General features: G+C 44.0%; 2 protein-coding genes and 2 non-coding genes across 4 annotated transcripts in view; 1 reads left to right on the top strand and 3 right to left on the bottom strand.

Annotated features, from left to right (window-relative positions):
* Window positions 1-26,500, top strand: part of TRIM66 (tripartite motif containing 66) — a 65,687-nt gene that overhangs the window by 197 nt on the left and 38,990 nt on the right. The window lies entirely within an intron of this gene.
* On the bottom strand, window positions 5,144-8,318 carry RPL27A (ribosomal protein L27a). Its single transcript, XM_045825231.1, has 5 exons — window positions 8,041-8,318; window positions 7,589-7,652; window positions 7,106-7,181; window positions 6,312-6,486; window positions 5,144-5,310 (listed from the first exon to the last, which is right to left on the bottom strand). The coding sequence occupies exons 1-5, from the start codon at window positions 8,041-8,043 to the stop codon at window positions 5,182-5,184; spliced, it is 447 nt and encodes a 148-aa protein (XP_045681187.1). The 5' UTR covers window positions 8,044-8,318; the 3' UTR covers window positions 5,144-5,181.
* Window positions 5,418-5,547, bottom strand: LOC123810258. Its single transcript, XR_006784221.1, has one exon. It is a non-coding gene; the product is annotated as a small nucleolar RNA SNORA3/SNORA45 family (small nucleolar RNA).
* Window positions 6,810-6,941, bottom strand: LOC123810259. Its single transcript, XR_006784222.1, has one exon. It is a non-coding gene; the product is annotated as a small nucleolar RNA SNORA3/SNORA45 family (small nucleolar RNA).

Genomic DNA, 26,500 nt, shown 5'->3' with positions numbered 1-26,500 from the left:
AAGGTTGTCTTCTCTTTTGAAAAGCCTCCTACATTGTTGGCCTTGGCATCTTCCAAGAAGGAACTGGAGGGCAGGGGTTGAGGCCTTAGGAGTCTGGGTTTTCCAGTTGAGATAGGAAGAGAAGTGCTTCTCTTCCTATCTCAGTGAGAAGTCAGTGCTTCTATAACCATGAAGTCCAAAGTGGGGTGCAGTTACCTCCAGAATGTGTCACTGTTAACGCAGCCTGAGCTTATTGATAGTCATAGAAGTGGATTCCTTAATTAAGTAATAATAGTTTCCAAAAGGTGCTGTTTTTTCCCCTTTCTCTTCCTCTTTTTTAATGTGGCTTCAAAGAATCATCAAGATGTGATCAGATCACAAGATACATAGGTGTAAATTTTTTGGGGGGCGGGTGGAATTAGAAACGTTTATGTATCTTTAAAATCTTAAAGACCTAAAATTAATCCTAGGGATTTCTTCCTCTTTCTGTGGCCACAGCTCTCATCCCAATCCAGAAAACCGATACTGGCACATAGTGGTTTAGAGTGGGCTGCAAGAGTCCACACAGGGACTGCCACAGGCACCGAAGTCTTACAGGGAGAGTAGACATGGGTATGTCCAAGAGGCCTGGTTTAGAGTTGATGAAAAGTGCTCAGGGCTTCTTTCTACACTCTGCTTTCATACGATCTCTGGACCCCTAAACAGATGGTTCTCAACCCCGTCAGATCCAGCACTCACCTTTTCTGTAGAAAATACCCTAATACCTCCCCTTTACTATCCTGAAATGAAATTCATAGATAATATAACCTACCTAAACATGTCTTAATGATAAAAGGGGAGAAATAAAGGGAAGTATTTTATAAAATAACATGTATTTAAATAACTAAATGCTGGGGCACAGTGTACTAGAAAATACAGCAGAGTCTGATGCTTACACCTGTACACAGTCACTGGGATTGCAACAGCTACACACAGGCAGATGAGAGTGCTGTATTAGAAACTCCAATTCGATTGAGTAGGTGTTACCATTGGCAAGAGTTTTATAAAATGAACAATTTGGGGTGATATTCTGAACAAAACACAGTGTGAGCTCCCCTTAGACAGTATTTGGAATCCTGGGAAACAGAAGTATGTGAAAACTGACAAAAAAAATCACAAAACAATTAAATATATGTAAATGGAGTTAGAGTCTAAGGTAGGTTTTCCTTTTCATCAAGAATCAACCCAGTCATTGCAGGACAGCTGCTAGTATTCCTAGTTGCTTCCCCCCTCCCTGCCCATGACGGCATTGCCTCCTTTGAGAATGAGTCCCTTTAACAGTGCCTTCCTGATAGCCCTGAAGCAATCGCTCTGGGGCAAGGCAGTGCTGTCCCCTCTACCAAAAGTCCCGGTGCCTATAGGATGTCAGCCCTCAATTCTGGAGTTAAGGAAGACCCTGGGTTTTCTCCTATAATCAGTCTAGTAACTTTTTTAAAGCAGGCCAGGCTGCCCTATTATATCCTTCTAAATGCTCTTTTCAGCAAGTAATCATGTGTGGGTAAACTGTAGTGTCAGAATGAGGAATCTGGGTTTTAAAAGGCAGTGTTTTGAAAGAGTGCCCTTGGAAAGCATTATTGCTCCAGCTGTGGCTCACACTGGATAATGGTCGGTGTAGTTGGGAACCCGAGAAAATCATTGTAATTGCAATCACAGCCCAGTTCAAGTTTCGTTAAATATAGTTCACTGCGGACCTGAAACCTACCCTGTATATCAAAGAACATTTCTAATGATAGAGGATTTTTTTTTAAGTAGAAATAAAAGTAAAACAGAAATTGGGAGGTAAAATAAAGCCACGAATAAAACATACACTTTAACCTATATTCTCACTAGGGATGGCACACAAGTTTCCCGAGCCATGCAGTATTGTTATGCGCTCCAAAGAATCTTAAATTTACGGAAGTAGGGTGGGTGTAAATTCAAAGATCATGAAAACTCTAGAACGCACACACTACTTTTCAACACTGGCAAGTTAATGGCAATTTAAAGAATTACTGTTTGTCCGTTTACATTATCTTTTAATATGAAAGTAATACACATTTCTCCTTCACCGGAGACCCTATTTTCTTTCAGAACATTTCATGTGTCTGTAGGGTTTCTTTTTTTTTTTTTAGCCCAAGGTACCATGAACATGGCGCTCCTTATCTTTTTGACAACTGGAATTCTGACAGGTTTGGAAATTTCCGTCCTGAAAGTGTATGCAAAGACCACGCCTGTTAAGCGCAGCTGAAACGGGATTTGAAGTGTGCTAGGGTGAAGCTTTCCACTCTAACGGCGGCCCACGCTGTACAGTGACGGGGCCCGAATTAAACCTCCCGCCTAGCGAGTGAAAGCTCGTGCCGGCAACGCAGGCCAGCCCCGCCCCTGCCGGAAATGGTTGAGCCAAAAGCCGGCGCCAGTCAAAGCGAGCCCGGAAGCAGAATCTCACCTCGTAAGCGGCTTTCAGGGCCTGTGGGCCATCTTGTTAGGGAGTTGTGGAGTCCAGCGGTAGACCAACGAAGGTAGCTGCAAAAGCCCGAAGCTCTGCAGGGCTCCGGTCACCAGAACCCCGCAGCTTCCCACCTTCTAGTGGATGCGGGGACCGCACATCTTTCCCCGCTCCCACTGGCGCTGCCGGTTGGTTTTTGCCCCCAAAGGCAGGCTGCTCTAGGGCTAGCCATTGAATAGTAATACATTTGAATTAAAAACTTAAATCAGACCTAGCTCATTTTTGCCCTATTATGTGGCAGACACTTACCATAAATCTGAGTACAGCTGCAGCTCCACGGCTTATATGAAAACAGAGCATACATTAGGCCAGCAATGTTACCTGTAGCAATTCTAGCTCAGAAAATATAGCTGTCAACCTAACGTGCTAAGCAATACCAGTTTCTACACTTTCAGATACATAAGAAAAAGGTTGAAGGCTACATATGGAGTTAAGCAATCTGACAAAGCTCTGATGCCCACATGTGGGAAGACATCATTAACCCTGTGTGTACTGAGTGTGCTTGTACGTGCAGGACAGGTTGACTCTCAAGAGAAACCTAGAATGAAAACCTGCCTGCTTGCCTTTGCTTCAAGCCACTCTAGGTCTGTGTCCATTTATTTGGGTGCCTTTGTCACCCAGCTTCCTCTGGCATTACTGCTTGGAGAGAAATTGGAGCATCTGCCCTGCTGTTAGCTGTAGATAATAAGGATGCAAGCTGGACCAAGCTCCACGGATCAATAGCCGCTCATCCGAGGTCAAGAAATGGCATCTACACCTCCGTATAGGACTGGGATGAGGATTATTCCATCCTGTTTCTGGACAGTTACCACAGGATGCCAACAATCAATTCCTGGGACTGGCGCTGACCACTAAGGGACCAGTGCTCATCCTCCTTCCCCTAAACTTCACTGTTTTGTGAGCAGCCCCACAATTCAGTAACCAAGTCCTGCCCATTTTGTCTTCTGAATCCTTTTCTTGGTCCTGGCCTCCATTCTTCCACGTAGCCCAGTCCCTAAACTAAAGCCTCTCCAGACTCTTTCTCCCAGAAAACAAGTTACTTAGCCTAACCTTACTGGTTTCCTAAATGCATGTTTGTTCTTCCCTCTGCTTGGACCACTTTCCCATTAAGTGATTCACACCAAGGTTGAGACTTGTCTGCTGCCATAATGAACTTATAAACCAGTTACTAAGAGTCAAAAAGGTTTAATGAATACTTTCCATTTTACTTAATACCTATGATCCTCAAGTAGGTGATTCCACCTACTTTTAAAGGTAAGAAAATTGGACTAACAGGCCAAAGCCTAAGTCATACACATGCTAGGTTCTGGATCTGAATTTGACTCTCAGACACTGCATTTCTATACCTTCAGTGTCAGTTAAGGACTTTAAATCAGGTCTCATAATTCCTTATCTATTGACCACTTGTTTTAGATCCATGTCCTCTCTTATACCTTCCATTAAGTCCTCAGGAAGACACTAAGGGAAAACCCATCACTTCACCTTTCTTCAGCACCATCATGGAAGATGCAAACCCAAATATTGTTATTGGTTTGTCCAGCTGAATAAAGCCTGACTGACATCTCTTAACTCCCATTATTTAAATCCATTAAGTCTCCCCTGACTCCATGCTTTCTTATATATGATGGCTGCTGTACCATCTAAAGGTTACCATGACAGATTTGTCCTATAGAAACCCATGGTTCCCAGACCGTGTATGAACCCAAAGAGCCATAAAGGAAACTCTTCCCCAACCAAACCCAACCCAGTAGCTGAGTTTTAGTAGGTTTCAGTGCTATCTTGTTTCTCTGCCCAGGATTCTAGACTGCAAGTTTTATTTTGGCCAACATTTCAAAATCATTGAAAGACCTCTGAAAACTGTAGCAAATTGTAATTATCATCTTGGATCCACGAGTGTCCTATCTGTACACAAGCATCGGTCACCGGGTTTTTGCAGGAGATACCCAGTTACTAAGATACCCCATGTCTCTACTAGATACACTAAATACTAGAAGGAACATTGGTAGCATTTCATAATAATACTTTGAACATTAAGTTAAACCTCCTATACACAGGGATGTTTACACCTCCACAATGGCTTTCTATAATCCAAACTCCACTGTGATTGTAAAAGCCCCACTGTGTTTAAAATTCAGATTGTTAGGGCACATCTCAAGATTTTGGTTATGACTAGAATAGTTAAAAGTCCAAGATGAGGGAGCCAGATAGAAAAACCTTAGGATCAGGAATTACACCCTGAAGAACCACCTTGATCTCATTACCCTGTCCCCTCTTTACAACATGACACATTAAATTCCTATAAAGACAGAATCAGGCCCTTGTGAGCCCCCTGGAACAGTAAGGGCACACTTCCATTCATTGTAAATTCAGAGTACACAATGCAAACAGACCTTTCAACTATTTTATATTTATCACACACACACACCACCAACAGCCATCATTTTCACTTTATAAATGAGAAGTTCAAGTCAGGTAACAGACCAAGGCCTCTAAGCGCTGGTGCTAACTCTTGCATACTTTCTTTCTCAGGGGAGTTGGCAGAGGAGCCCAGGCCCTCACACCTTTAACTCTTAGAACCTGCAGGTTTCTGACACACAGGTAGGGGTGCCAAGAACCTACACCCAGACCAGAAGACAAAAGCACTTGTGAACATTTAATGATTTCCCGTCCATGTGGCTTCAAGCCACCAGCACACAAGCCCCACCAACACTCTTAATCTTCTCCTCAGCTCTTCTGCTGAAGAATTTGGCCTTCACAATGACAGGCTGCTTTGGGAGCTTTCCCTTCCCCAGAACTTTGTAGTAGCCCTAGAAGAGAGAAAAAAGGTTATAGCACATCATGGCAGGTACCAACTCCCTAGTGGGTATGAGGAAAGATGCCGGACAACCCACACTCCATCTGGTAGCTGGAGAGGGCATGTTTCTGATCTGGGCACTACCCGAGGGCACTGACTGCCCTCGTCAGTGAATCAAGACCAGCAAATTTTCTCCGAGAACTGTAGCACACCAGGACAACAGCTGTCAGGATGTGACTCTAGTCTCGGGCAAAACACAACCCCCGCCCCTTTCCCACTCAATGACCATCTAACAAGCAAAAAAGAAAAACCACACTCCCAGCAATGCTTTAAGCAGTCATGACCATCAAAATTGCTCAAGAGATGGTAAACAGGCTGGAAAGGGAAATCTGATACTTTAATGCAAGTCCTCTCAGGGTTTAAAATACTCCTGTATCCATAGGAGGTTAAGACTGATACAAGGACTAGAACTCCCAGTGATACTATTTAAAAAACACAAACAAAACAAAACTCGGGTGTAGTTTTTTTTGAGGGGGCGAGGAAAGGAAGGCCCTGTTCAGGTAATATAGGGCCTTAAATCTCGAGCACATTATTATTTTATTCTGTAGGGAACATGAAGGGTCAACAGCTGTGCCCAATGCAGATCTGTGTAAAACAGACCAAAGCCAGCTGAGCTAAGATATTGCCAATAGCTCAGATGAGAAATGCAAACCTGTGCAAACCAGGGCAGTAACAGCATGAATGAGATTACTGACTGGAAAAACATTCAAGTGAAAATGAAATACCCCAACGAATGGAAGAGTGAGAGGGATTACTCTTCAATTATTTCGTTCAATCACAACTGAACTGGAGTTCAATTTTGGCCAATGAATTACCTCTGGAAATTTCACCAAAAGGTACGTCTAAAAGGGAACTGGGTACAGACTTCAGGTGGGAGATCAAGTAGATTAGAGTACTCAGAGTTTTGAGGACAGGCAACGAGCCATATAAAGGCACAAGTATTCCTTCACTCACCGATCGCACCACATCAATGATGGGAGCGGCTCCGGTCTTGTTTTTGGCAGCATTGACCCGCGTCTGCTCACTGACCAAGGTCCATAGTTTATCCAGGTTGACAGTGGGGCAGAAGCTCTGGTTCCTCTTTAAGTGGTAGTGCCTCATACCAACTTTCCCAAAGTAACCTGGGTGACTGGGAAGAGAAGGCAACCACTTTCATAACCTAACTAATTAAGAAGCTATACTTACCATCTTTATGGCCCATCTCCCCAAGTAGTGTAAACTGTTAACTGATGTAGAGCCGTGACACAACACGCTCCGCTCCATTCGTTTGCTGGATTAATCAAATCTTTATAAAAAGCCCACCAAAGACATTCAGAAGGAAAAGAGTAGCCTTATTTCATGGAACCAGGTTAAGTCACTGAATAATAGAGATGTTCTAAACAAATAATTATAAAATCCCATCCCCTAATTTGTGGGCACAAGTGAACCTACTGCCATAGAGGTCAATCTGATGCATGTCACTAACCTGGTGACTGACCATGCCACAGGGGGGCCAGAGTCAGTGAATAAGGTCAGCAGTTGTTCTTCGAGGACTCTAGCACACTAAGGCAATCGGTGATACCCAAGCGTGACTCTAGCCTCGATGGCAAAATTTCTCATTTCACATCAAATGTTAACTTGGTAAACGCCCAAAACAGGTTTATGGTGGTAAGAGGCTTGCTTCCCGTTCAGAATGTTCAGAGCCAGCTCCCCAACTGCTCCCAAACTCCAAAACTGTGTCAGTTAAATACAGTCCCAGAAGCACTCACTATTTGTCGAAGTTGATCCTGTGATGATGCAAGCCACCAGCATTACCTCGGCCTCCCGGGTGCTTCCTGTGTTTGCCTGCAGGATTACAAAGATACATGGCTAACAGCCTTCCCCGGCCCCAAACTTCTCCCAAAAGCATTCCCACCCCCCGTTTCTGCCTTTGCTTATGCTGTTCCCAGTCTACAATTCCTCTTTCAGCATTGCTAACTCCTTCAAGACCCCACTCAAAACGTATCTTCGCAACACTATCGCAGCACTCCACGCCTTCAACCAATACTGTGTCCCGCTCAATTTTCATTCCCCCAACTGATGTGGTAATTCTCTGTATCTGAAGTACTAGATTCTCAGAGAAAACGTCAGGCTCAATCCGACCCGATAGCACAAAACTCTTACTAACCCACTTCTAAGCTACCTACCTTCGACTAGTTAAGCACCAAATTAGGGCAGACCAAGGCCGACCAGGATGGAAAGCCGGCACTTACCGATGCGGCCGTGGCCGTGGCTCACGTGGCCCCGAAGTTTCCGGGTCTTCCTCAGTCTGGATGGCTGTGCGAAAAAAGATGCTTGGTGATAAGGCCTTAAAAAGGTGGGGCAGGGGGCGAAGTATGCCGAATTGTAAGGGGAACGTTGGCGTGAAGATCAAGGATCTGCCTTGTGGTTCATTCAGCAAAGCTGAGATTACACACTGGCCCGGGGCAGAGCGGCCTCATCCCGGCGCCGCCCGGACGCCCGGGCCCGCGTGTCTCAGAGATCCGAATCCAGGGCCGAACACGCGGCCCAGAGATCCGGGCGCACTTCGGACCCCTACCCTGCGGCCCACGATGCGTGATCGTGAAGGCCGGGCTAAAACCGAGGGTAGGTGGCTGGCGTGCACAACGAGCAAAGATCCCGGCCCGCGACTGTAGTGAAAGGAAAGCACGAAAGAATAACCTACCATGTTGGCGGCCGAGACGCAAAAGGAAACCGTACGCGAAGTCTCGCGATGTATGGGACGCGAGGGCGGAGCAAACACCTCACTTCCGGCCGGGGAGGCCGGGCCTAGACGGCGTTGCGGGTAGCGCGTGGCTGTGGGTTGCGTTTTTTCCTTTTGCTGCAAGGTTGTAGCCGCCGTCTCTAGGCAGTCTTGATAGCTATTGCGGCGAAAAGCTTTTCTATGTCCAACCTGTTGTGTGCAGAAGCTCGGAGGCTGAGAGTTGTGGAAACTGAGGGCGCTGTGGGCCGGGCCCTTTTCTTGACGCCGTGTCCTAAGTACCCTCCCAGGTCACCGTATCTTTCAGCCCCCTCATAAAACGCCCCAGCCCTGAGCGGCATCCCAGCCTTGCTCTGTTCTTAGTAGTCAGCTCAGCCCGGTGATAGCGATTGCTTGCTTGCCCCTTCCTCTCCCCGGACACGGTGAGGAGCTATGAGGCACTATTCATTTGACCCTCCTCGCACCTACTCAGTGCCTCACTCTGCTGCCTTTGAAGTCTTTCTCTAGATGTGTGTACAACCCTCTGGGACTGCTGCCCCACCCTCCTGGAGGGGCGCTGGGTTTTCCTTTCTGGTGGCCTTTGTGCTGTCAGCCAAGGTGTTCTCAGTCGGAAACTACTTCAGGGACCTGTATGCCTGGTTGTTTCATAGCCCTTTTCATCCAAATGTTGTCAATTTTCGAACCGCCACATGTAAATTTCCACCGGAATTTACCTTGACACCACGGTGACGCTCGCCCCGTGGATTAGAGAACCCCCCACTCAACCTGGACCCAATACCAGCATCTCGCGTAGCTTCTCTGACCCTTTCTGTCAGAGTTGCTCACTTGATTAGTGCACCACAGAATCTCTGACGTAGCTCTCATGTAACTGTCCGCCCACATTTCTCTTCCCTACTTGATCAAATTCTTTAAGTGCTTGAGGATTATTTTCTTTTATCCATGCACTTCCAGTTCTTGGCTTGTAGTACGGGCTCAACAAATGATAAACTGAATGAATACACCTACCCTCACTTACATTTTCACTTATAATAGTGTCTTAAGTCTCAACCAGCGGTCAAGATCCCATTCCCTCAGTGAGTCCATGTATATATTATTTTCTGTTCTGTTTTCTGAAGCTAAAATATGTTTTAACTAAAATATCCTAGATTCTTCCTGACCGCCTGCATCTACTACCCTGGCTTCTTTACCTTACATAAGAGTAGTCTGTGAATGCTGTCCATATGCTCGCTTCCCGTTCGCTGTTTAATCCGTTGCAATCTAGTTTTCAGTCCTACCATTTGAGTGAAATTGCTCTTACCAGTTATCGATTAACCAAACACCAAATTGAATGGACTCTTCCTATTCCTCATACCTCTTGTTCTCTCTTATATTTTACCCCTTTGGCTTCTTTTTCTAGAGAAACTCTCCTTCCTCCCATCTTTCTGGCTATTTCTCAATCTTCTTTTCAGGTTCTTTGTCCACCATTGAAAGGTTCTTCAGCCTCCTGTCTTTGTACCTCTTTTCATGGTACACAATCTTCTTGGGTGAACTCATTCTGGGTGGCCTCAATTCACATCTCTGTTGCTGAGCTGCACACTCATACATTAATTTCTGGTTAATATCCCTTGGATAGTCTACAGACAAACCATATAAACATACCCAAAGATGCCAGTGTTCCTGGCTGATATGTGCCTTCTTTATACCTTGTTCACCATAGCGATGCCAGGGAGACCTTAAATTTGTCCTAAGCCTTCTTTTCTTCTAAAACACTGTCACCATATTCTTGTGCCACTGCCCGCACTAAGGCCCTCATCATATCTCTTGGGTTCAACACCCTCCTCTGATCACCCTGCCAGCATTCCAACGCTCCTCCAATCCCTCCATCCATAATACCTCTGCCACGTTAATCTTCCTAAAAAAAAAAGACTTTTATCCTTTCACTTATTTGATCAAAAAGTTCAGTATCTCCCTGTTGCTAACAGAATATACACCACTTGCCTTTCCAGCTTCGTATCAGCTTCCTTGCTACACAAGCTTTCTACTGTAGCCAAACTTGGTACTTTTCTTGTGCCCTTTCACCTGTGCTTGTGCCATCTCTCTAGCTTGGAGTGCTCATGCTGTTCTTGAGCATATATCCTGGATTTCCCTCAACTTTTAAGGCCCACATTATAATATGCTTCTTTTCAGAACATTCTGATGTACAGTGATAATAGCCAAATACACCTTGCAATTTACAAAATGCATCTGCCTCAGAAGTCAACACTATCATCCTCATTTACTGAAAGAGAACGTTGAGGCACAGAAAGTTGAGTGACTTGCCAGAGGCTACGGATGGAGAGCCTAGCCTTTAGTCTCTCTCTCTCCAGATCTCTTACTTTTGCCATTCCCTCTCTGACCTCACAGGAGTATGGTCTTTGCCATTCCTTCAATCCTTAATCACCTAGTGCCTGTGACCAGCAGAAAGGAGTCTTGAGGGTGTAAGACAAGGTCTAAGAAGAGATCATCTTCTATTGGACATCAAAACTGACCAGGAAGTGTATAAGGGATGAGCTGAACTAACTGGAAACTACCCTGGGATGATGCTCTGTGAATTAAGGTAAACTGGGCAGACCCTTGGGAATGAGAGGTATCCTATAACTAGGGCCTGAAGCAAGGACCAAGATTGTCTGGGGTGGGGGGTGGAGATGGAGGTAGAGTCCTGGGTGATGGGACACTATTTCTGGGTAGTTTTGCCAAGTTCCTTGGTTATAGAAGAGCTACATCCTATTTGTTAGCCACCTGGCTGACTGGGAGGCCTCCCTGGGTGGACCAGCAGTACTGTTAGGTTCTTTGTTTACCTAACTTTCTTCTTATTGGTTTGGCCTCCAGGGTAGGGAATGCCCTGGGTGGTTATCTGGCTCTGGTTTCCAGCTGGCTCCCTCTCCTTTATAATCATGTAGCTTAAACAAAAGGCCCATGTGGAGGCTGTCAGAGTGGGTCAGTTTCCCTGGGTTGAGCAGCTCTAGGAGAACAAACAGAGTTGAATTCTAGGTCTGCAAAGTTGAGTAGCCATTAAATGACCTGTCTCTTCCTGTCAGGCACACAGGGCATGACCCCTGAGAGGCATCCTTCTCTGTGACATCTCTTCTGAACTAGAGCATGACATTGTGACATATGAGGCATCTGGGCTCTCCCAGAGAGTCAGGACCTCAGAAATACCTGTGAAATGAGCAGAAAGGAGATGGTGCCAGGCAGCAGCCTGGTGAGGCAGGTAAGGGTGATAAGGACCTTTTAGCTGCCCTATCTATGCCTCTTTCCAGGTAGCCTTGTGGGCACACTGCCACTCTGAACAGGGTCCTGGTGGTTCCTCTCTCTTCCCCTCCTGACTTCATCGGCAGACCTTTAGACAGCAGCAACAGTGTGGTGGGGTTCAGCCTTGTTTTCTGGCTCTTTATCTTTAAATTTGGGCATTTGGAAATACTACGTTGCTTTCCTATTTCAAGTAGAGCAGGGGTGTCACACTCATTTTCACTGGGGGCCACATCAGCCTCAAGGTTGCCTTCAAAGGGCTGAATGTAATTTTAGGACTGTATAAATGTAACTATTCCTTAACTACAGGCAAGGAGCTCGGTGCTGCCACCAGGTAGAAATAGGTGCCGGGCCGGATAAAACAAGGCGGAGGGCTGGATTCAGCCTACGGGTCTTAATGTTTGCCACCTGTGAAGTAGAGGATTGTGAATTTAAGATGGGAAGAGCCAGAAATCTGTTCTAAGTGAGAATTAGAGAAAAACTTAGAAATCCAAATTTGTTTCAGAACGAATTTTTTAAAAATTTGTATAAAAGACAATGAAGAATTTAAAAAATTTTTTGAAACATAAGTATAAATATCTCAAATCATAACACCCTACAATGCTGTTTCATGTCTGAATATTGCCTTTCAGCTCTCATCTACATGGAGATGGAGCTATCTGCAACACTGATGATCGTAGTATACCAATCTTTATGTTCTGCTTTTCATTGAATACTGTGACATTTTTCTGTATCACTACCCAGTCTTCATGATTATTATTTTTAACAGCTAAAGAATAATTTATCTTTAGCACATACTATAAGTTACTAAGCCATTTTCTTGTATATTTTGTTTTCATTTTTTCTTGTTGTGTTCTTTGCTGTTGGAGACATGATACACTGAATATCTGTGTGTATATGTAGTTTTTTCTTCTGTTGAATAACTTGTCTAGAATAAATTCCCAGGAGAGAGATTGCTGGATTATAGGGTACGAACATTTTTATGCTTCATGTTATGTTGCTATATATTTTTTCTAAATGGATCGTATCAATGTGTCAGCAGTCTACATAGTTTCCAATTTCAACTACACCAGATTCAAGGTATTTTTTTTACCAGTAACTTTTGATAAATGGCAATATGACACCTAGAGGAAAATCCATAGGCCCACAGGGCTTTCTTCGGCACAAAGTAAAAATAATCTAATTTGAGGATTAAGAATTTGTGGGAGTCTTTCCTTTCTGGGCTGGATAGATTTTAAAAAAAAAACCTCTCATTGTACTACATGGCAAGTGCATTCCTAGAAGCTTCATTGGCAGCTAGAATGGCTGCCCTGCTGCCATCAAACTCAGAATAGCAAAATGTGGAGAGAGGAATTCTAGGATCCTTGAGACAGCAGTTTATCCACTAGCACCAATGAGGAGCTTAAATAATTGAATATTAATTTCATTTCAGATGATAAAATTAGTGGAAAGAACACAGAAAGTTGGGTTTATTTCCTACCTCTGGATGATATTGAACAAATAGCATATTCTCTTTGAATCTTAATTTTCTTGTCTGTATAATGAAAAATGGCTGGGACTCATTCATTTGTTTTAGAAATATTTATTGAGTGCTTGCCATGTTCAGGCACCCTATATAGGTGCCAGGCAGTGAGGGGCAGGCACAGTGGGGAACCAGAAAGACGAAGTCCTGCTGTAGGACTGTGTCTAAAACAGTAAATGAGTAAAGAAGTGGATAATGTATCACCATCAACACAGCCTAGCACAGCACGGACGCTGTGCCATTACCTAGTGTTTCTCCCATTTCCTCCCTAAAATGAGTCCATTTTAGTCATTTGTTCTGTATTACCCATGCAAACAATCTTTGAAATTCTTACTCCCAATATGTTGTGGAATGACTTGTTCTGTCATCCTTGGCAAGGAACAGAAACCAGGAAATATTTCCCTTCTCTCCCATCCCCCAGTGTGGGATATGAGAAGGAGGTGGTTGGTGAGCAAGCTAGTCTTACACGTGAGGTTTTCCATCCTGCAAAGTTCTTTCATTTAGTCCAGGTTTCTCCATGACTTAACGCAGAAGTCGCAAAATAATTGCTGATATGTAATTTTTTTTGATTCATGCTGTTCTTTTATGCTTTTTAATTTAATTAGTTTCTGTTGCGTGTGGGTCACCGGCCAGCAGTGACCACGGAACGCTGTGGATGGCTTGACGATAAACACGCGAGAAAAAACACCACATGCACAGAGACAGACTAGTTTCTGTGGGGAAGTAGGGACAGAAATGGCCACCCCCCCTAGTGGGGAGCGCGCTGATTTACCGTCCATACCTGCTTTTATTAGGCTCATTTTGCATAATAATTCAGGTAAAGTACAGTACTCATTAGGGGAAGTAAGGAACTATAGAAAACAAAGAACTCTGCCTGTCTATTGAGTTGGGGTCAAAGAGCTGTAAGACTGAGGAACAAACTAACTTCCTCCTAAGACCCTTCTCATTCAACTGAGAGCATTCTAAACAAAGAAGTTTTCACAGTAATTTACATATTCTTTCTTAGGCCTGATCACCCTGGGGAATCCGCACTTCTCAGTACCGAGCTGCACCACCCTGTCATTGTTTCAGGCTTAGGTGGAGCAAGGGAACTAGGTAACCAAGAGATAAGGAGATTTTCTCCCAGACGCTGAGAACTCAGGCTATGTCAAAGCCGAGGAGCGAGGGTCCATCACCCCCTTTTGCTGCAGCCCCCCAAGTCCTTCTTTTGGGGGGGCCTCCCAAAGTGATCGTGCCTGGCTTAGGTCGTTCCCCCCGTGGGGAATCTTACCCGTCTTTGGCTAACCGACCAAGCTTTTGGGGGTTCAGTCATGAATAAAGCAGCAGAAGCAGCATTCCTGCCAGGAAGACAAGCTTTTATCTCCTTGCCGGCTTACGGTTCCAAGGGCGTTCCCTTAGCCTTAGCTAGGCGGGGGTTTCAGCCTCTGATACCAGTCAGGGCGGTTCCCAACAAGTTTCCAATGTTTGTTTTTTTTTTTAAGATTTTATTTATTTCTTTTTAGAGAGGAAGAGAGGGAGAAAGAGAGAGAGAGAGAAACATCAATGTGAGGTTGCTGGGGGTCATGGCCTGCAACCTAGGCATGTACCTTGACTGGGAATCGAACCTGGGACACTTTGGTTCCCAGCCCGCGCTCAATCCACTGAGCTACGCCAGCCAGGGTGCCAATGTTTTAAAATTTAAATAAAAGTCTGAGTTTCCGGGTTTCTGCAAAACTAAGGTTTGTCAACATTGACCCACATTCTTTTAGGTGAACATGCCTGGCTCTGTAGGTATTTGAGTGTGCTGCCCCTGGCTTAAGCACATTCTGCCACCTTCTATCCTCTCCGCTTTCCAGGTCAGGGGAAAGAGGGAAGAGAGGGAAGGACTAAGTTATGTTGAAAAGCAGCCAGAGAAGGGGGAGGAAATAAGTCATTCGACCTTCTTCCACTTTCCCTAAATCACATACTCATTGGTTGGCTGTGCCTTTAATTTAATCTTGATCCTCACAGAGTTACTTCAATTGCTTTTCTGAGACAGGAATTAAATAGTTATTTCTTTATATTTTTACTCTGTGTAGAGCCCACTGGTGTTGGGAGGCCATGCCACTTCCCCTTTTCCCAGAACTGTTCTTCAAAGTCTAATACAGCAGCTCTCAAATTGTGGTCCATAGACCTGTGAGAGCCCCAGAGACCCTTTCAGGGGGTCCAGAAGGTCAGAACAGTTTCTATCATAATATGATGTTATTTGCCCCTTTCACCAGGGTGATATTTACATTGATGGTGCCAAAGCCAAGGCCAAAGATGGTATGCAAAAACTGCTGATACAAGTCATTGTACCACTGTCATGCATTTGCATTAAAAAGAAAAGATACAAAAGGAAAAAGCCAGTTTCACTTCAGAATGTACGAGGTGTAGCAGTAGATAATTTTGTTAGATTTCCATCCTTGAATACAGGTCTTTTTACTGTTCTCTTACAGAACAGTAAAAAGGAATTGGAGGAAATTGGAAGTATGCAATCAGCACTTCCGCTGCTTGTGCTACTATTTGAGTCTCAAACTGAACCAGCCTTTCTGGTGGGGGGCGTAGAATGCCAGTTTTACTTGAGAGAACAACTAACAGACAGACTGTGGTTTTCCAGGCTTGGGAATTTTGTGGATGTTTTCTCAAAAATAAAGTAAGCCTGTCATTTCAAGGGAAAAACTAGCAGTATTTACTGCTGGTCACAAAATTTGAGTTTTCAGGCAAAAATTAGAATTTTGGTAAAGTTACAGCTGCTTCTATGAGTTTGGCAACTTTCTAACAGTTGAAGAATTTTCCATGAGATTAGAGATTAAAGAGAGTGATTTTTTTTTTGTTTTTGTATGATGACTTGTGATTATTTGGAGCATCTACATAAGTTGTTGAACCAGTATTTTCCAAATGACCAGTGCTCAGTGTTATAAAATTATGCCTGCGTAAAAGAGCAGTTCATAGTGCAAAATAGACCGGTGGAATTGAATATACCAGAATAAGAAATGTCCATTAATGTAGTTTCAGATTCCACATTATAACTAACCTTTAAGAAACTACTCCTTGTTGAATTTTCATATAGTATCAAAGACAAATATCCACAATTGAAAATTGAAATATCTATATTGAAATATTCCTATTTTTTAACTGTGTGGCTGTGTGAGGCTGGATTTTCATCACATGTGATAAAAAAATGTAACAGATTGACCGCAGAAGCAGGTATGGAAATCTAGCTGTCTTCAGTTAAGCGAGCCTTTGATGAGGTTTGCAAGAAGGAAAAACAATGTTACTCTTCTCACTAAATTTATTTTTTGAAAATTGTTCATTTCTCCTAGCATGTTATTCATGTTGACATGTAATAGGTTTATTGTTATTTTAGTGAATTAATATTTTAAAACATCTCAATTTTAATTTACATCATAGTAAATAGCAGTAGCTATAACCCACATAAACAAAATCTCTTTGGGGTCTTCAGTAATTTAAAAATGTTCAGGGGTTCTAAAACCAAAAAGTTTGAACTTCTCAAAGTCTAACAAAATAAACTCAGCCACTTAAACCTTCCAAGAGAGACTGCCCTCATGTCCACTGGGGCTGCTACTATGGTTGCTTTCTGGGAACTACCTGCCCTGAGAGCCCCATAATGAGTTAGAGGTGAAAACCTACCCTTTACTTTATTTAGTGGCGTCTTGCTGGGTCTCCGAGCAGCCTGGCCTCTCCCAGCCCCATCACCCTTTGTCCTTAGTGGGCTTGGCTCCCAGAGTCTGTGGACTGAAGTGAAAGTTCTCTCAGATAAATGTGCATAATTACAGAGCTCCAGATTTGAATTAAATTATTTTTGTTTTGCTTCTTAAAAAGTACAAATATAAAATTAGGTACACTCCCTTTGTTCTTATACAGTTATAAAACAACACAGTTTACAAATTATTAAAAAACCAAAACAATCAAATTAACAATACTAACTTCATTTGCAGATGATGCGTTGCTAAAGTTCCTTCCCACTGTAACTGAAAGGTGCTCCCTGTTGGGGCTGTTTGGCAAACCTACTCCCACCCCCCACCCCGATAATGATGGCCTGCTTTCCCCCCTCCTCCGTCCATTCCAAGTATCTACTGTGACACACTCATCATCGTGTGCCCAATGTCATCTATACTTCATGTGTCAAGAATGCATCCTTTACATATTAAGCCTGCTTCTTTGTCTTCTCATTAGCCTGAGATAAAGTAACACTGCTTGGTGTGAACTAGATCCTAAACTCTAACATCCTGTATTCATTGATATGTAGATGATCCAGAATATTTATACTTTAAAAAACTCATACCAGAATGAGACACTAGTTTAAAAAAATATTTGGAGAGAATTCATGAAAGCATGTGTGTGGACCTCAGCTTGAAAAACATTTCAGTAGTTGAGAGTGGAGTTTAGAATCAGACTGACCTGTGTTTGAATTTGAATTTGAACTCTGCTATTTACCATCTGTCTTTGTGCAGCTACCCAACCTCTCTGAGCCTCAGTATCCTCAGCCTGCCCCTTGTGGTTTTATGTAATTTATAAAAGTATTTTAATCCCTATTTCAAGGGTAGCTGTGTGGATTGAGATACAGTATATAAAGCACCAGGCATAAACTTGGCATTTAATAAATTTCCTTCTCTTTTCCAAAATGAAATCTTGAATCAAGCTTGTCCACTAATAAAGAGGCACAAGTAGATCTGGGACAGTTTTGAAGGCAGGCAAACCCTGCAAAAAACACACGACCTAGCAGACCCCTCCAGCCTTTGTTTTCCTCAGCAAAGATGCTGTGGGTCTCTCTTTGGGCCCAAGGGAGGGGCTGAGGCTGTGACCTGCTGCAGGGCATGAGCTCCAGTTCTGGGGAGGAACGGGGCCTGGGCTTCTGAGGCTTTGGTCTCTGAGTCCTCCCTGGCCTGTCCAGGAACATCCCCTTTCCAAAAGAAATAAACCAGTCTTTTTTTTTTTTAATATTCATTTTTAGAGAGCGGAGAAGCAGGGGGGAAACACTGATTATTTGTTCTACTTAGTTATGCATTCATTGGTTGATTCTTGTATGTGTTCCGTCTGGGGATCAATCCCACAACCTTGGCGTAGCGGGATGATGCTCTAACCAGCTGAGCTACTTGACCAGGGACAATCACTCTGCTTTGTGCTTCCCTTACAGGGAGTGGAGCTTGCTCGCTCTACACGCTGCTTCATACCTGAGGATATCAGTGGAAAAGACCCAGCCCCAGGCACAGGCATGGGCATGGATATGGGCGTGAGCTTTATGGAGCTGCCACTAGTTGACCGGAAACACAGGAGTGGACAGATAGAGGCCAAGGTACTGACTTGCTCGTTGTGCCAACAGGACCTGCAGTATGCGGGAGCCTGGCTCCTGCCCTGCCAGCATTTGCTCTGTAAGGACTGCTTTCGGGGCTTGGTTCAGGAGCTAGGACAGGTCACCAAGGCTCCTGGGACTGTCCCCGATGGTGAGTACACAAGCAGCACAGGTTCACCTCCTTCTGTGTAACAGGTCTCTCCTGTTTCATAGGATCTGCATTTTAGGTGTAGAAAGAATCAGAATTTAAATGCCCAAAGGGACACTCACTGCTGAAAGCAACTCTGTGGGGAACCTGTGAAACAAAGCAAGTCCTCCTGATACCTGATATATCTGTTTCATGAGCTGGGGCTTTTCATGTTTGGGATTTCCCTACATTGGTGACAGACTAAGAACCTGGGGAAGGTTTTAATCTCAGGTTTGACCGACTCCCCAGATGGAGAGGATGTGTCCTGTGTCACCAAACTTCTGAGGCAGAGGGGTATGGATTGGGCTCCCTAGGGATGGTCAGAAACAGATTTTGAACAGACACACTGACTAGTGAACTATTCACCATCTAAGTTGCTACCAGGCAGGGAGGAGGAGCTTGTGTCTTGCCTTTGAATGTCAGGTTTCCTAGGAAACAGTCTGTGAGAACTGCAGAGTCCTTGGAGACAGGAACCAGGTCCCTTCGTGTCCTTCGTGTCAGTCCTGCAGCACTGGGCACCTGATAGTTGTACGAAGAACATTCGTTGAATGAACTTAATAGGATGAGAAAGTCAAATAAGTTGATGGCATTTAGAAACATTATCTTTTGTGTGTGTGTCTTTGTTGTCAGTATTTTCAAGGTGATTTGTAACACAAGTCTAGGTTTTCTTTGAGGCAGTATAACTTTGCATTTGTCCTGTGATCTCAATTTTGAGCTCTTTAAACTCTTGGGCAGGCTACCTAACCTCTCTGAGTCTCTGTTGAGAGTTTGGAGCACAGAAAACGTATGGATTTTTCCACAGAGAACTACTTTGAATTTTAAAATTAATATCTGATATTTAAACTTATAACTTAAACTATGTTCTTCCTTAAACTTTTGGTTTTAGCTTATAAATACTATTCTGTTTATAAATGTGGCAAAATTTAACAGTCATTTTTAAGGGCCTTTCATTAATATTTGATTATATTTACAAACTTGGTTAATATTTGCTTTTACAAATTAAATGTATTTTCTTTTTTTTTTTTAAGATTTTATTTGTTTATTTTTAGAGAGGGAAGGGAGGGAGATAGAGAGAGAGAGAGAGAGACATCAATGTGCAGTTGCTGGGGGTTTTGGCCTGCAACCCAGGAATGTACCCTGGCTGGGAATCGAACCTGGGACACTTTGGTTCCCAGCCCGCGCTCAATCCACTGAGCTACGCCAGCCAGGTTATTTTCTTTTTAAGTAATGCAATTGTCTAGCCAATAAGCTTACTTAATGAACTCTTAGAAGCCCAATAAATTAAATTTGTAAATATGGTAAATCTTAAATATATCTTAAAAGTTCTAGCACTGTTGGGTTAATATCCAGGATATGTAAAGAACTCCTACATCTCAACAATTAAAAATGAACAACCCAGTTAAAAATGGCAAAGGACTTGAATAGACATTTCTCCAAACAAGATAAACAAATGACCATTACGCATGTGAAAAGATTCTTAATATCACTAATCTGAGGGAAATATAAATCAAAACCACAATGAAATACCACTTCACATCCATTAGCTACTACTGAAAATAATGTGTTGGTGAGGATGTGGAGAAACTGGGATCCTTGTGCACTGTTGGTGGCAATATAAAATGGTACAGTCCCTGTGGAAAGCAGTATGGTATTTCCTTAAAAAATGTAAAAGGATAATTACCATGTGATCCACAAATTCCACTTTTGGGTATATACCCAAAACAATGAAAGTTGGGACTCAAAGAGATATTTGTCCACCCATGCTCATAGCGGCATTATTTGCCATAGCCGATAGGTAGAAGCAACCCGATAGGTGAATGGGTAAAAAAGTGTGGCATACACATACAGTCGGATACTGTATCATTCAGCCTTAATAAAGAAGGAAATTCTGACACATACTACAACATGAATGAATTTTGAGCATGCTGTGCTAAACGAAATAAGCCAGTCACAACACACACACACACACACACACATACAGGTACACTCTCTATGACTCGACTTACACGAGGTACCTAGAGTGGTCACATTCACGGAAACAAGAAGCAGAATGGCGGTTGCCAGGGGCTGGGGGGAGGGAGAAATGGGGAGTTACTGTTTAGTGGTATAGTTTTAGTTTTGCTCATTTTAAAATCCGGTGGCTGTTTTGTTGTTGTTGAGTTGTAGGAGTTCTTTATATATCCTGGGTATCAGTCCCTTGTCAGATGAGTGATTTGTGTATGTTTTCTCCCGTTCTTTGTGGTGCTTTTTTGTTCTGTTTATAGTGCCCTTTGATGCGTAAAAGTTTTTAATTTTGATAAGTCCAGCTTTTCTATTTTTTGTTTTGTTGCCAGTGCTTTTAGTTTCATATCCAGGAAATCATTATCAAATCTATTGGCATGAATGAAACTTTTACTCTATGTTTCTAAGAGTTTTATAAGTTTTAGGTCTTATGTGTAGGTCTTTGATCTCACCTAAGATTTTTAACATGAACTAATATGCACATGTCAAGGTTTTGTTTGACTCTAAAGTCAGAAAAATAAATTCATACTGATGACAATCATCAGAATCATAATGTGTTAGCCACATTTTCTAAGTTCAGTGGAGACCAAAGTCATAAGCTTTGCTGTCAGTATAGCTGGGCATCTGAGTGTGAGTCCTAATACGCCTGCTCTGAAACAGCCATGTCCTTGGGCAAGCTCTCTTGCCTGTAAGATAGGGATGATAATGGCAATAAGTCCTCAGGATTGCTATGAAGATTAAATGGGAACATACACATAAAATGTTCTGAGGATATAGTAAGAGACCAAGAAATGTGAAAAAATACTATTACTTAGAATTTGTGAAACTGAAATGGGAAAAAAAATCTGTTAGGTGCAAATAGGCTTGTTTTGGAACCAGAGAGGCAATTTCTTGAATATGTGGCAGCTTGTATGTTTAGGTATGCCTATGGTCTGGCTAGGCCATTGTTACCTTCGCATTTGCATTTATGGGTGAAGAGTAGAATGATCTTCCTCTACCACTTGGAGATATTAGGACCCTGTCATGTGTGGTATTTGTTGGTTTGTATGTCTGTCCTCTTCACAGGTATTTATTGACTTTTGTGTACTAGGCTCTCTGATATTTAGGGTACAGAGGTGAAAAGGAACTCATAGTCAGGGCAGATACCTACACAGATGATAATCATACCGTATGGCAGGGATGTGAAGAGAAGATTGTTTCAAGTTTAGGCAAAGGTATGATACCTCTGGAAGGTTCTTCATGCACCAGGACTGGTGGATACCAGTTGCTTACTGAATGTTTTCTAAGGGACTAAAAGAATGGTACCTGAATGAGCTATCTGATGAAATACAGAGCTGTCACCTATCTCTGGTAAATCTAGGGAGACACCTAATGCCTGAACTTAGATTTCTGGCCCATAATTTGGGAAGCCATGCTTTGAGACTTTGGTCCTTTGGAGAGAACTTTTAGCATGGCCACTTTACCCAGTGGAGGAGGAGCATAGACTTGCAGAAAGGTTTATCCTATTTCTGCCAGTCTGGGGTCTTCAAAAGTAAAATATGTGAAAAGGTAGCAGATTGTCAGATCAGGTTGATTTCAAGTTCACTTGTCCTCAAAGTTTGTGATCTGCACTGTAGCACTTTGCTCTGGGAGATTACATGCTCACTGGAGTTACTGAACTGATGGAGAAACTCCATGGAGAATCATTGAGGGAAGAACCAACCCTGAAGCCTGAGTCATCAGGTGCAAATTCTTTACTTAATGTAGCCACAGCCTAGCTGAGATTGTCTCCAGCAACTCCATCGCACTAGGAAATGGGACTGCATCAGGTCTAGGGCTCTGAGGAGACCCATTGGGCAAGGTCTTCCAAAGCTAGTCATGGGGACCAGAGCAAAGGCAGTGGCGTGCTGAGTACATGCAGTGGGCTATCTGGAGCTGGAGGCTCTGCGCAGAAAGGCTGGGTATCGGAAATGGATTTACTCAGTCAGTGAGAATACCTACTTGGGACTATTTAATTTTAAACCTAATTGAAATGGTCCCAGGTCAAATTCTATCTGGAAAGTTGGCCATTGAGTCCCAAAGTGATACTTGAAATAAATGTTACAAGCTCTGGAGGGAGCTGGCCTGCCTGAAACTGACATTTACTAAGTGCTAGATCTGTTTTCAAAATTCTCAGGGTGCCTGTGGTTCTGTTTGCTGTTTTAGGGGAGAAACAGCAATTAATTGGGTATGTCCTTCCCCATAAAAGTAAAAGGAACATTATTCTTTCTCTTCAAATCTACTAAAAGACAAATCCCAGCTTGGAGACTTTGATTCTGACATCAAAATGCAAGAATCTACTTGTTTAAGTTATCTTAGTTTTCCTATTGTCAGTGAGGGTGATGAGTAAAGATGTGGCCAGAGTCTGGCAGTCATGGCCCCTGGAGCTCTGTCTGGACTCTAGCACTAACTGCCTGGGAGATCCTGGGCTTTTTCTGGCTTTCAGAACTGGACTTGAAGAGCTCTAAGAACACCAAGTAACTGCCATAGCCTCATGCTTCCTGAAGCTAGTGACGGGTGACAGCGTGTCCCTTGTAAATTACAAATGCTGAAAGGAGGAGCAATTTCTGTTCCTCAGTGGGCAGGTGTTGGGGCTTTGGGAAGATCCAAAGAGAGTTAACTGATGCAAGATGCTACAACCTAAGAGTCAGAGTGGGAAATGATGTATATCTTAATGAGCAGCTCAGCTGGAGGGGCTCTAATGGCCTGGGGAGAGGGTGGGAGGTGGGTGTGGGGTGAGATCTCAGCTACAGGCCGGTCTGGCAGGCAAGGTGACTGCTATTTGCTTGTTCCTGGTGCTAAAGAGTGTCCAACCATTGTAGGGTCTGTTGTGGATAGTGATCCAAGTCCCCCAGGCGGAGGCCAGGCTGCTGAGCTGGGCTGAGCAGGGTGTGCAGCAGGTGCAGAAGCTAGAGCTCTGGAACCCTATCTGCAGGATGGCTTCTTAGTTCATGAACAGTTTCCTCAACTTAATTGGCTCTCTAGGGCACTGGGAGTAGTAGCACTGTGCACCTCGGAACAGTACTCGTTACTGGGAGAGCAGTTCCCCTGCTAATAAAGTAGGCGGGCTGTGTTGTGGGGAAGGCTATAGCTAGAACAGAATTGCTGAGGGAGGGAGTTCTTGGTAGCTGTGATTGAAGGACAGGTCGTGGTGGGATCTATAGTTTGCTGGGACTCTCCTAGTCAAGGGAGGGCAGTCGTAATTGATGCTGTGGAGGGTAGAGGGCAGGATGACACTTGGAGCTTATCTCTAACCCCTCACTGCATAAATGGGGCATCAGGATTCCAGAAAGGCCTAGAATCCTGCTGAATGTCACATAATTTGTCACTTACAGAACCAGAAAAAAATGTCCAGTTCCCTTGCCTGCCAGTCCATGGCTTTCCTGGGGTTGAGGGCCAGTAGGAACTGCAGACCTAGAGTAGGAACTCTGCTGCCCTTGGTTCCCCCACTGTCTCTCTGTGCAGGTGCAGCTGGAAGAGGGACAGTGGTTTTGCATGGAGTATGCCAGTGCATCAGTCCTTGGATTGACTCTTGAGAGTTGAAGTGAAAAAGGATAGAGGTGCCACTCTATCATATGAAATGAGCCCAGATTCATCTTACCTGTACTTTCTGTCTTCTGCCATGGGTTCTTTGGCACAGAAAGCTTGTTTCACAGTTGGGTGGTTCTGAGGTGCATGAGCTCTGAAGTCTCTGGACTATTCATGCTCCATCTCAGCCTGCCACCTGGCCTTCATGCCCAGATTCTAACTCTTGGCTCAGATCTGCTGCCTGGCCCTGCCCCAGTCCCTGGATCCCCTGGCTTGATACCATCTCACCCATTTCCTCTGTTGGTTCTTCTTCCAGTCCTCTAGCTTTAACCCTGATCCCTCTTTCCTATTCTGGGCCTGCGTTTCTAGCTACTCCGAGGCCCCCAGTTGCTTACAGAAACTTAGCATGGCCTTCCAGGCTCTTCCCAATCTGACCCCAAACTAATTTTAGAGCCTCATCTCCTGTTGTTCCTCTATATGACCTAGCTTTACCAGTCTCTCCCCAAGAAGCCTCACATTCTGACATCTGAAATCCTCGGTTTATGATGTTCCCTCCTCCCAAAATGCCCTTTCCTTATTGTGAACATCCTACCGAAAACTGAAGGTCCAGCTCAAATGGGACCCATTTATCAGAACTAGAGCATATAGGGATGTGGTTAACTTGGGATTAAGCAGGATCTCCATTACCAAAGGGTGAGGCTAGAACTGTTTAAGTAGTTGTTGCTTTAGACCAGGGGTCTGCAAACTTTTTTGTTAAGGGGCTAGATAGCAAATATTTTTGGCTTTGTGGGTCATACAGCTGCTATTACCACCACTCAGCTCTGCCACTGCAGCATAGAAACAACCATAAACAGTATGGGAATGAGTGGGCATGGCTCTGTTTTAGTAAAACTTAATCCACAAAAATAGGCAAATTGTAGTCCTCTGACCCCTATTTTGGGCTCTTCCTAGGGAAATCGGGTGGGTTTTCAACCTGTGGGTGGTATCTAGTAAGAATAACGGTGTAGGAGCCAGGCAGGGCCAGAAAAATATGGCAGTGAGTTGCAGGTAGGGGTAGTATTAGGAGGAGGGATGCAGAGGAGAGGCCAGAAGGAACAGGAGGGAGTTAATTTTGGCTAGAATATAGGAGTGCTTGAAGGAGAGAGGTGGAAACTCTTGCAAGGAAATTTAGGGCCACAATGTGATGGTTTGCAACCAATTTAAGCTATTCTGTAGACAGTGGGGAACCATTGAAGGTTTTTCAGCAGTGGAGTATGATCAGATCTATATTTTTAAGAAGTCATTCTGCTTCAGAGAATGATTGGAGGAGACAAGACTGGATGTGGGGAGATCTGCTAGGAGGCTACTACAGTTGCCCGGGCCATTGTTTCCAGATTCCTGGTCCTTGAACCAGAGCTGGTCTGGATGCTGAAGAATTATTTGTGAAATTGGGTAAAAATATCCATTCCTGGTCCCACACCCATACCAAAGAGATTTGTGAATCACTGATCCAGCAAGGCAGGATGAGGCCTGATCTTAAGAGGCTGTGGGGGCCAGAGAAAGTAGGACACAGGTAAGACAGGATTTGGCAATTGCCCTGTTCAACTTGTCATCTGTCTCTGTTCATGACAGCCCATCCATTTGGTTCTTTTCTCTCACACCCCACTCCCCACAACATCTCATTTTGGTTATATTCCATTGGTTCTCTTTGAAATGACTCCTCTGTCCCTTTCTTTCCATTTCTACTCTTGTTCAGGGTCCCATTAGTGTTCAACTGCCTAAGCCTCCTCCCTGACACTGACTGACCCCCTCCCCATCGCCATCTGCAGTCCATCAGAATAATCAGAGAGCCAAGCTCTGTCTTTCTCCAGAACCTTTTTAGGCTGCTTTTGCTTTTAGGACAAAGGCCAAGCTCAGTTTAGCATTCAGGGCCCTTTAGGAGCTTACTTTCCTGCCAATCTCCAGGTGCATTCTGTGCCACTCCCTCTCTGTGCTTTTGAAATTTTCCTCTACCCTGTACTTTTGTAATTCTCTTGTACTTGTAGGCTTGCCCCATTCTAATATCTTTGCTCCAACTCAATCCTGTTTTTCCTCCCCTTTTTTTTCCCTGCTCCTGTAGGACTGTAACTCCCTGTGGGGTGGAGTTAGCTGCCAAGGGACACCTCCCAGGACCTTTGTGCATCATAAAATGTGTGTCTTCTCCATCTGAAGTCCTAATCCTCCACTTGTGACGGACAATTGGTCACTATGGCAACTGACTGTGACGTCACAGGATAAGGACTTCAGGTGAAGTGGCAGGAGCAGGTGAGTGTGTAGAAGACCGATTTTAATGTCTGTCAAAGGCCCCCTGCCCACCCTCCTTCAGTGCTGGGGGCATGGAGGGCTATCTCGGGCTCCTGCTGATTTTAAAAATGATGCGGTGAGAGTGTGTGCCTGGCATCTGCGTGCTGCAGCAGTGTGGGGCTGACAGAGTGTGTCAACTTGAGCTCTGGCTGTGCAGGCACCGCTGCTGCGTGAGCCTGTTATTCCATTCTGGATTGCTATTTTGATACCCAGATTGCATCATTCTTCCTACGTATAAACAGGGGGTCCCCAAGGGCCCTGCAGC

This window comes from Phyllostomus hastatus, unplaced genomic scaffold (assembly GCF_019186645.2).
Source record: "Phyllostomus hastatus isolate PE091 unplaced genomic scaffold, TTU_PhHast_1.1 phas_scaffold_585, whole genome shotgun sequence".
Taxonomy (NCBI): Eukaryota; Metazoa; Chordata; class Mammalia; order Chiroptera; family Phyllostomidae; genus Phyllostomus; species Phyllostomus hastatus.
The sequence above is the reverse complement of the archived record's forward strand: the minus strand, read 5'-3'. Positions and strand labels throughout refer to the sequence as shown.